At 39.8% G+C, this 11,572-nt stretch overlaps 2 protein-coding genes across 2 annotated transcripts; one reads left to right on the forward strand and one right to left on the reverse strand.

Annotated features, from left to right (window-relative positions):
• Window positions 1-1,979: 1,979 nt before the first annotated feature.
• On the reverse strand, window positions 1,980-2,909 carry LOC310829710 (olfactory receptor 5AP2-like; the record flags this gene model as incomplete). Its single annotated transcript, XM_083708450.1, has 1 exon — window positions 1,980-2,909. The coding sequence occupies exon 1, from the start codon at window positions 2,805-2,807 to the stop codon at window positions 1,980-1,982; it is 828 nt and encodes a 275-aa protein (XP_083564576.1). The 5' UTR covers window positions 2,808-2,909.
• A 6,069-nt stretch (window positions 2,910-8,978) lies between these two features.
• Window positions 8,979-9,935, forward strand: LOC310830547 (olfactory receptor 5B21-like; the record flags this gene model as incomplete). The annotated part of the gene is made up of 1 exon (XM_083710328.1): window positions 8,979-9,935. The coding sequence occupies one exon, from the start codon at window positions 8,979-8,981 to the stop codon at window positions 9,933-9,935; it is 957 nt and encodes a 318-aa protein (XP_083566454.1).
• Window positions 9,936-11,572: the final 1,637 nt, after the last annotated feature.

Here is an 11,572-nt window from a genome sequence, read left to right on the forward strand (position 1 = left end):
ATCCACAATAGGAGGAACTGCACTTAAAAGTGTGGGATAAAAATAAATTATTTTATATTGGCTCTAGAAAGAGAGTCATGTTTTCTATAAGTAAAAGATAACATACTGAGTCAGAGATCCTTAAAAATTAGTCAAAAAATAAATAAATGCTCATGTCTGATATCCATATTTTGAACAATGTTGTATAGTATAAAATTTGCAAAATCCTCCCTCTTATAAGCAGTGGAAAACCTAATTGAATAAAATTAAAAATTGTGAAACCCTGCGAATAATGGGAGAGAACTGGGTGCATTGCAAGGTAATCTGTAATAATTGGGAGCTGGCTATCAGGAAAACCTGCTTCTCTTCTCATTAAGGATTGTTCCCATTGAAGAATCATCTACAGGATCCTAAATGAATCAAAAATCCCTGGAATGAATGTAAAATGGTGGTGGGGGGGTACCTAAAGCAATTTTACAAAAAATCTCAGTGTACCTGCTGCTGAGGGCAACACATTTTCACATCCGTTTCTAGGAAGTTCTTTGTTTCATGATGTTTGAAAGGCCAGGTAACATCATTGATCTGTTTATACTATTAAGAAGAAGGCTCTGACACACTGAATATATTAATTTGTATTTATATTTGTAAATGCACAGTCTCACAGACACATTCTTTCTCATATTCCAGGTTAATTACATCATTCTTTTATTCTCAGTGGGAAAAGCTAAGCAGAACACAAAGCCCCCAAGAACCATTGTTGACTGCAAATGAAGTTTCTACCCAAGGGAGACCACTGGTCAGGTGGGAGAGAGAGGAAGAGCATAAACATAGAGAATGAAAGAATGAACAGATATCATCTCATTATTTCTCTCACATGTTTGAAATGGCAGTCCTCCAGCCAGGAGAACTGATCTTATCATAATATAACTTACACCTAGTTCTCACAGAAATATAAAATGAAATGGTAAATCTATTTTTAGACTATTTCACCCCAAACTTCAAGTCTGGGCTCACATAAAAGCATTCCAGATCCCACCTGCTTTCTTTATTCATGAAGGGTTGTATATAAACACTATTAATAAATAAGTTCATCTATAGAAATACATTCTCTGATCACAGAAATTTAGCATGTCAAGTAGAAACATATAATTAAGAGCCAAAATATATACACCCCAATTAGTTTCCACATTTGTACGTGGCAAAACTGGAACACCTATTTCATATATTTTGGGGGTGATGTTTTTCCTCACAGAACTAATGACTGGTGCTTTTCCATAGAATGATGCTATATAATGATGGACATTGCTTTGAGGGGACTCCTAGTGGGAGGGAATCTGGTATCAAGAAACTAGTGTTGGCAAAAACAACCAAAACAAATGTTGTGTTGAAGTTTCAGAGCAATTTTCACTCCCTTTTATTCATCCAAACTCAGAAAAGAATGAGTTGAACTTTCAGTCTAGTGCACATTACTCTCAGTATAGCTTAACATCTCACTATTCTGCTTGACAGCCCAGTTTTCTGTGTGCATGGAATTTATATTGTATTATTGAACATTGTGTCATTTGCAACTGCTCCTGCTGTTTAGGCTGGCATAGTCCAGAAATGGCTTTACTGTATCTTCAGTAAGGAGTGGGCTTGAAGGAGAGATTGTGAAAGTCATACTAGTGGCTGGCATGTGAGAGGATTTGAGTCCTACTGTCAGTTGAGGCTTACTTCAGAATTCAGAATAGGGAAGGATGAAAAAAAATGATTGGTCTGCTCTTCACAATGAAAATATTTTGTGTTTCCAAATGTGATTGTGAATAAGAATGCAACTCATATGCTTCTCTAGATTTTGCAGTGCAGTTTCAATGAGAAAAAGCATATGCCAAAGATCCTTACCTGATTAAGATTTCAACTAAATACATCATGTGGATATAATAGAAGACAATGAAAAACATTGAAATAATTAAATCTATGTTAATGAAGCATCCTCATCGTCCCCCACATTATCCTCAGTCTTAATGAATTCTATGAATCATCTTAAATAAAGTATTCTTTATTGCTTCCTTCACTTCTTTGTTCCTCAAACTGTATACAAGGGGGTTGACCAGTGGGGTGAGCAAAGTATAGAACAGAGAGAATACTTTCTTCAACTCACTCAGATAACTCTTGTTTGGTAATACATAGACTATCATCAGGGAGCCATAGAAGCAAGCAACCACTGTCAGGTGAGAGGAACATGTAGAAAATGCTTTTTGTTTCCCAGTGGTGGATGGGATCCTTAAAATGCTCTTGATAATACAAACATAAGAGGCCACCGTTATTAAAAGAGGGGGAAGAGTGCCTAAGGAGGAGAAAATGAAGGCTGTCATTTCAGCCACTTTGGTGTCATCACAGGAAAGTCTTATCATTGGGGTGAAATCACAGAAGAAATGGTTTATTTCGTTGGCCCCACAGAAACTCAGGTGAGATACCAAGAATATCATGACATTGATAGGTAGTGACCCACTGATCCATGATCCAGCAATTAGCAGAAAGCAAATTCTTCCATTCATGAGTATTGCATAATGCAACGGCTTACATATTGCTAAGTAGCGATCATAAGACATCACTGCTAGAAAGTAGCATTCTGTAGTTGCAAGAAGCCCAAAGAAATACAGCTGTGCAAAACATCCATTAATAGAAATGGTTCTGTCCCCAGTCAGAAAACTGACCAGCATCCTGGGCATGACAGTTGAGCTGTAACAAGTCTCCAGGCATGACAGGTTTCCCAGGAAGAAATACATGGGTGTGTGAAGATGTTGATCAAGAATCACTAGAATAATAATGAGGATGTTTCCAGCCATGGTTGCAAGGTAGATTGGTAGAAACAGTATGAAAAGTTGTATCGGTACATCATCACTATTGAAGTCCAGGAGAATAAATGCCACAGGGGCTGTCTGATTTCCTTCTTCTCGTTTCATGTTGAAGTGTATCTAAATAAGAGCAGGCAGTGTTAATAAAGCTTTGCACTTGTAGAAATGATGCAGGAGTTTATTTAACTCAGCATATGGGCAGGGATGGTAGGCTGAGCAAACTACATTATATATAGGTTAAATAAACCATTCTTCTATATTATGAAGTTGACATTCAAATGAGCACGACATGTAATTATTTGCTAAGACTGTAGTCCTGTCAATGCGTAGAAACTTTGCAGGTGGGATCACATTAGAAGAGAAAAGTCTTCCTGTTTCTACTCAGCACCTATTGAGGGTGATTTCATTTCATTTATTTTACAAAAGAAACACTGCCTTTCAATTGCATTCAGTCCTTTAACATTATGTGCAGTTAAAGCCCAAAAACAACAATCCAAATAAATTGATGTTTACATTTAAGGGTGGGATTTGTGGAAAATTCTCAATGTTCTTTGCTTTCAGTGTCAGTTTCACCAATAAATTATGTAACTCATTGGTTTCTCAGGGATATTTCTACCAATTATAGCTTACATTCATTAGTCAGCAGAACAGATAAAGGGCTGCTTTCAAGTTCATGGTGAGGCAAAACTTATGTGAATGCTATGCATCAGCTGCTTCAATTTCTATGCTGACAGCAACTAAAGTAAATAGTATGTTTGTATGGATAATTTCAATAAAGGAGCTTACATAGCTCATCTGTGCAAGTTCTGTTTTAAACAATACAGTAGCATGCAAGAGCTTACCAGTATCTAGAAACACAAATCCATATGCACATTTAGAGGCATCTTAATTTCTAATATCATCCAGAATTGATCTCACTGGCAAGCAGATGGCAACAAATATAATGTAGTATGAAATAAAGGGGAAGGTGAAGTTCTGCCAATTGCGTGACCAGGCAGTGACAGCCCCAGCCCCTAGGGATCGTAAGGAAAGAATACAGACTCTGATAATGTTATATGGAATTAAAATTAGGCTACAGCTTTATTAAACTTCTGAATGTAGGAAGACCTTGGATTAGGCTGTGGGCGTGTATCCCTCCCAACCCCCCAGCCGGGGGGAACTGGGGCTCATCAGGGTAAATAGGATATGGGGGTGCTCTGCGAGACATAAGTGTAGCAGCCAGCCCAGCCCATATCCCCACACGCAGCGTAGTTTACTGACAACCTTTCAGTGTATGGCCAGTGACACCCATTATATATAATCCCTTTAAGAGGGGATCCTGGAATTGCCGCTGTGGGGGGGTGTGTGAATCACCACTTCAGGAACCCCCCCCCCCCCATAAAGGGAAGAAAAGACTAAAGGATTCCACCCAAGGCCATAACCGCCAAAGTTGTGATGAACTGCTACAGGGAAGACAAAACCTGCCAATGCAGGAAAATTTCTTCACTGTCCTTCAACAGCAAGCAGTCAAAGACCATAGCAGCGCCTGCTAAACAGGAAGAAAAAGTTAACCTGCAAAGAAGAGAACATTAAACTAAGGGAGGGTGAATCTCCTAAGCCAACTGTCTGGATACTGTCGGCGCCACCTCCCAGCAATGAAACTTGACTACTGAGGCTGGGCATGAACCTCAAAAAATTAACACTGAGAGGCAGGCCAGTCCCTGTTTGCCAGTAAGTTCCCTGGGAACTGTAGCAACATGTGCAGTCCTGCAAAGGGCACCCACAATGTAAAGTGTGAGTGCTCACTATCAAACTTAAGAACTGTCTGATAAAAGAGCCTAAATGATTGAAAATACATACTTCTTCACCAACAGACTCAAAAACTACTTGGAACACCTCCAGATGACCTATTTGTTGAGTATTCATCCTAATTTGTTTGCACATAGTTTATTCAGGGTTGGATTTATTGAGCATTTGTTCTCATTTGTTTGTCAGGCTGCAATAAAACAATGAATGTTCACCTTGATTTCCTGTTAATAATTAATTCATTGAAATATTGGTGTATTACTCCATTGTCAAACTATAAAACCAGTTGAAAACCGTTGAACTCAATGTCAGTTTTCATGATGTTTCTGCATCTTGAAAGTGAGCATTTCTGATTACATTTTCTCTGTGCATCCATTTAATGAATGAACAGCTACAAGGGCTTGTGTGTATCTGTGCACACGTGTGTGTGTGTGACACAGAGAGAAGAAAGAGAGAGAGAGAGAGAGAGAGAGAGAGAGAGAGAGAGCGCACTGGACTGGAAAGATGATAAACAAAATGTGAAAAGAGAAATATGAAAACTGTAGTCAGTCACTACGATTATTGCATGACATTCCTGTGACTGGAGTCAAGATTATGCCTGAGCATGATCTGCTGGCCAGTCTTGCTGCTATTGATGCCGCTGCAGTCTCACACCTCTCCTGCCTCTAGCATTGAGTTCGTGGTTCCTATGTTTGTGTGTTAGAGCAGTCTGAGATATTACCTGTTTTCATCCTGATGCTCTGTCAAATAAAACTATTTAATTTAAACAGCTGAAATCTAAATGGGAATTGAAAAATAAATATAAAAGAATACTTCACCCAGGCTGTGATCAGGTCTCAGGCAAAGAGTGTTCAGGAATCCTGGGGCATAGGAATAGTTGGACACATAACATAATTTATGTTGATCTTCATTAGTTGTATGTTAGGTAGAAGCCATTATATTAGCAAAACATCATTATATCCAACACTTCAAAGCTGCCTAGGTGTCTCTGACACCTTGACAATCTTGCCCTCTACTGAAAATGTGGATGAATCTTTTGCGAGTTCCCTCCCCCTCCCCTGCATAATACAATTAATTTATAGATCATATATATATATATATATCTCCAAACCAATTAATCCAATTAATCAACCTGAAAAAATGTAAAAGAAGAAGAAAACACCAAAGCCATAAGGGAAATTAATGAGTAAAGTAGAAATTCCTAACAATCAAGAATCAACAAAGGCAAGAAAAAAATAGAAGACACTCAAGGGAGGGAGAGCAACAAGTGCACCTAAGATAATGAGGAAAAATGTATTACTATGTATGCTTGGGGTGAGTGGGGGGGATATGAATGAAAGATGTGTCTGGCGGGGAAACAAGGGGGTGCATACCCCAAAACATTTTGTGAATCTTTGTACTTTTGTCCATTTACTGCATTTATTTTTCCTGATATGAACTATCAAATGAGAGAACTCCTAAACATTTTTTAAGGAGGGGGAAAGCACTGATGAGGAGTTTCATATAACTCACCCTGACAGCTTTCCTTGAAGGGGTAAGAGGGAATAAAATGGTCAATAAAAAGGAATTAGGTAAGCAAAAAGCAAAAGCTCACATGAGGAGTCCTCTAGCAATCCAGTAAAGCTCAGGTGGTTAGCAATGGAAGACCAAGGCAGCAACAGCAATCTTCGCTGGTTGTAAGCAAACAATATTTGTGACATTGCATGGTCATGGGATACATTCATTGAGGCATCCACCCCAGCTTATGATTTCACAATTCTGTGACACCTGAGCAAACATGCCATACCCTTAACTCTCATCTTAAAATGGCAGGTTGTTCCCCCCTTTTCTTTGTTATCATTGAATTATTTAGACCTGAAGAAGAAAATTATGTGATCTGGCTGAGAGTGCAACAAATGTGATATTTACATGACCAAAAAATCCAATAAATAGGTCATGAGAATACTGGTAAATTCTATAGCTATTTCAAGATAATTTTATTTTACCAAACAAGTTTTTCTGTAGCTGACTTGTAGCTAAATAAACACTCTGGTGCTGGTGTGGGTCTTGGATGCTTACAGCAGGGAAGGAAAATCTATGGCCCTCCAGGTGTGTCTGCATGACAGCTCCAATAACCCCTGACCTATGCTTATTAGATCTGACAAAAGTTGGAACCTAACAATATCTGGAAGGCAACAGTTTTCAATCCTTGGACTCCAGCTACTACACAAGATTATTAACAGAAAGCAGGTGTCATTTGCATACCCAGGCACATGATGCCTGCTACCTGGTGCAGGGTCTCGGTATGAAATAAGACATAGGACATTGATGTTGGGTGGAAATTGGCCACAACATATATAGATGGAATAGGCTTTCGCCAAAGTCATTGGGTATGTATCTGGTATGTATCTGGTATCAAGCAGCACGACTGCTGCTTGATAAATAGGTATAGAAAGGGGGGGTCACCTGCCAGGGCCACCTTTGGGAAGGTTGCTATGGCCTGTTGGCCCCTATGTGGGTTCTCAGACAGAGACAGCCCCTCCCTGGCCCCTTTGCCTCATCAGCTAAGTATACAACCCAATGCCTTAACAGCCAAAGTTGTGATGTTTGCTATGAGGTAGGGGGAAATCTACAGACCAGCCAATTTGTCTGCAGGAAAAATCCTCCCTGGCCCTGAATATGGTGACCACATATACCATAGCAAGGTCCACATTGTCCTGCCCACTCATCTTTGGACAGGACTACATACAGACTATATACAAATGGGAGAGTGGGTGGTGAATCCTGTGGTAAAGTCCAAAAGGGGAGAGGCTCAGGGTGTGCCCTCCTGTTTAAGGCACTGCAACCCTCCCCATAGAGGTGACCTGACTGGCTAATATTTTTATCTCCCTGAATATCCCTGTGAGTGGTACTGTTAGCCACCCATCCTAGAAAAAACCAAAAAAATCCAAAACCCAGTGACCCTGATTTCACTGCTCATGAATGGGACAAAGAAATACAGGTGAGGTTCAACTTAACCCTAGATCATGGCATTGTTTATTATTGTTATGTTTTGATCAGCCTCTGCTTCCTCATTAATATTTCCTGTGGGATTAGAGTTTTGCTTAAGTCTAACAGGATGCCCCAGTGGTTTTTCTCCTAATTTCCCTTCTTCCTTGGAGACTCTTGTGCCATTGATTATCATGCTTGTAGTTTAAACTCATCCTTACTGAAATTAATAGTCTGTAAATTAACAGGCCATGAGGCAGTCGATATTTAAAAGAATTGAAATCATTCCAAAAGACATTTATTTTTTTAGTAACGAACTCTGTTAAATGCTTTAAAGTGGCATGCTGCAATGCTGTGAGGAATCTAATTGGATGTCTTGTCAGCAAACCACAGACTTAATAACTTCTCCAACTGTAAAATCCCAGATTATGGGCAAAGTATAAGGTAGGATGAATAATGAAAGAAAAGATGAAAACTGAGACAGCAGTAATAATATTTATCTTTAATAAATGTTGGAATGGATGAAAATGCAGGACTGGGTCAGCACTACTTTTAAAATTGTCCCATGTGACAAAAGCAGCAGGAGAAATGAGAAATATCTAAAGAGATTTATCATTGTTCGAAGTTAAAGGAAAGGTGCAAAAATTAGAGACCTTTAAGGTCAACTGGTTCTTTTTCTAGTGGGAGAATTAATCACATTCTTACTTTTTTAAATTTCCCATGGAAATCAAGAGGTCTTTGAACTAATGTATGATGATGCTTATGAGTCCTGCTCTCAAGATCCAGAGTAGGAGAAAACAGGGGAGACTGGGAAGACCTGCATTCAAGCTCCTATGTATGTAGCCCTATTTGCAGGGACAATATTTTTTGGTTATTTCTTCAGGTGATGGTAATATGTGGAGCTTGTTTTGTTTTGCTTTGCTTTTAGAAGCATAGTTTAGCCTCCTCTCTCAAGAAAAAGTAGTGGCTCTTTTCTGAGTCTGGAGAGCTAACGTTTCTCCATAATGCCTCTTGTCTTTCAAGTAGAGATATTTCCCATTCTGCATCTGTAATGGAATTGTTTCAAACATGTTTTTAATACATTAATTAATTAATTAATTAATTAATTTTATTACTTATGTGTTTGTTGCCCTAGGTGCCTTTAGAAGGAAGGGTGGAATATCACAGCAGCAGCAACAACAACAGCTAAGCTGTAGCACACTGCAGAGAATGTTGCTGTGTATCAGAGAATGTTGCTGTGCATCAGAATGTTGTTGTGCATCAGTACCATTCACATCATTGAGTTTTAAGACTCATTGCTTTGATTGCTCTTCTGAATGGTGAAATTGAAGGCCAACCCATAATATTTGCAATATTGTGTTCCTCTCTTATTTGCACCAGATTATATGTCTGAATATGTTTTACCCAAAGATGCAACTTCTAAGCAGCTCCGATAAGGAAAATCAACCTAATGTGACCGAGTTTGTCCTTATAGGATTTAGTAATCTCAGAGAGCTGCAAATTCTTCTCTTCTTGCTTTTTCTGCTTTTCTACATGGTTACCTTGGTTGGGAACATTCTCATTGTCATGCTTGTTATAGCTGATAAACATCTTCATACCCCCATGTACTTCTTCCTTGGGAATTTTTCTGGCCTAGAGACCTGCTATAGTTCTACTATTCTGCCCAAGACTCTGGCCAGCCTTTTAACTGGTGACAGATCTATTCAGTTCAATCTCTGCTTTGTTCAGCACTATTTCTTTGCATCATTTGGGGCAGCTGAGTGCTATCTCTTATCTGTGATGTCCTATGATCGCTATTTAGCTATATGCCGACCCTTGCATTATGCAACCCATATGAATGGTAAGTTCTGTGTGAAGTTAGTTGGTGTCTCTTTCATCAGTGGATTTCTGGCTATTTCCATAACAATAATATTAGTGTCCAGGTTAGCTTTCTGTGGCCCCAATGAAATAAATCATTTCTTTTGTGATGTCTTTCCACTCATAGAATTGTCTTGCAGTGACACTAGTCTTTTGAGGATTTTGATATTCCTTGTCGCTTCTGTATTCACCGTTCCTCCATTTTTGCTGACATTGATATCGTATGCTTCCATTATCACTGCCATATTGAGAATCAAGTCCACCAGTGGCAGACAAAAGGCCTTTTCTACTTGCTCATCTCATCTTATTGTGGTCACAATTTTCTATTCCACAATAGCCATTGTCTATGTGTTACCAAACACTGTCACACTGAGAGACCTTAACAAAGTATTCTCTGTTTTCTATGCTGTCCTGACTCCCATGATAAATCCACTTGTCTACAGCCTGAGAAACAAAGAAGTAAAGAAGGCACTGAAGAGACAAATCCGTCAGTTGCTTGTAGATACATAGCTCAAACAAGATGAATCCATATGTTTTCATGTACCAAATAGGAAATTGGATTTTATCAGACTGTATCACAATAAATAAATAAATAAATAAATAAATAAAACACTGCTCAATTTCAAAACCAGTTTATCTTGACACATGGGAAACATTATCCCAATCTTTCATGTGAACGCAGATTTACCCACCATGGAGAAAGTGGAAAGAAATAAGAGTCACACACATACTCTCATAATGTTGGAACAGGGGTCATCCAATTAAGTTGAAGGGTGGGTGATTCAGGACAAGTAAAAGGATACACTTTCATACAGCACACAGTTTAACTATAATGGCCATTCACCAATCCAGCAGTGGGCAACGTTTGTGACCCGGTGCAAGGCTCTCCCATCATCCCACAGCCATGCCTCTTTCTTCCTGCCCATTGCCATGTCCCCAACAGCTGTCACAGTGGCCTCTGGGTTCCCACCAAACCCAGATTCAAATTCAGTCAATCTGCAGGGGCCGGGGGCTGGGGTAACAGGTGCAGACTATGCCAAGGGAAATTTCACTCTGGTCCGCTTGTATAAACGGGGGCCAAAGCAATCAGTGGCATGAATCTACCTACTTATAATGTGGTGATAAAGCATTCATGCTGAATTTACATATCATTTAATATTGACTAGTAATTAACATAGTGACTGTTGCAGAATTAATGCATTAAGCCAGGTAGGCAAACAGTCAGCCAAATCTGAGTGCATCATCCTAGTCCTTTGCCTCTTGTGTTAGAATGCCTGCAAGGTAACATTTCATTCTCAGTGGTGGCAACTTGGGGTTTGGATCCTGAACCCATCAAGGCCATGGCATTCCAAAGCGTAGAAGGGTTACATCCAGTGAAGTCAGCAGTCACTTATGAGTTTCCTGTGACCATTCCTTTCCAGGTACGCCCAGCAAGCATGTATGGATCCTTGGCCACAGTATCTTACTTTTGGCTGGTGTCCACGCAGCTGCAAATCAATGGGGAAACACCTGAGCATCCACCCACAAGTCCGCGTATCCTGGATGGGCCAAAGTGAGATATGTTGGGATTCCCTCATGTGAAAGATGCAGTGTCCATCTGGCTGAGTAGTCCCAGCCATACTTGTTGTTTAGTCGTTTAGTCGTGTCCGACCCTTCGTGACCCCATGGACCAGAGAACGCCAGGCACCTCTGTCCTCCACTGCCTCCCGCAGTTTGGTCAAACTCATGCTGGTAACCTTGAAAACACTATCCAACCATCTCGTCCTCTGCCGCCCCTTCTCCTTGTGCCCTCCATCTTTCCCAACATCAGGGTCTTCTCCAGGGAGTCTTCTCTTCTCACCCAGCCATACTGGGTAACTTCAAATCGATAAAAACATAGCAAAACATTGAAAGAGGGATTAGCCAAAAAAATGGGATTAGACCCTTCCCTCCAGCATGGAATATTTGTTCATATACCCCTGGGTTTACAGCGGTATATAAATTCAATCAATCAATCAATCAATCAATCAATCAATCAATAAAATACTAGATTTGATGGCTATATGCTAGTTTGCCTCTGAACATCAGTTACTTGGGTTTAGGAGAAGAAGGATGCTACTGCACTTATGCCTTGCTTGTAGGCTTCCCATATTAATCTGGTAATTTGA

This window comes from Podarcis gaigeae, assembly GCF_964106915.1.
Source record: "Podarcis gaigeae genome assembly, chromosome: 13".
NCBI lineage: Eukaryota > Metazoa > Chordata > Lepidosauria > Squamata > Lacertidae > Podarcis > Podarcis gaigeae.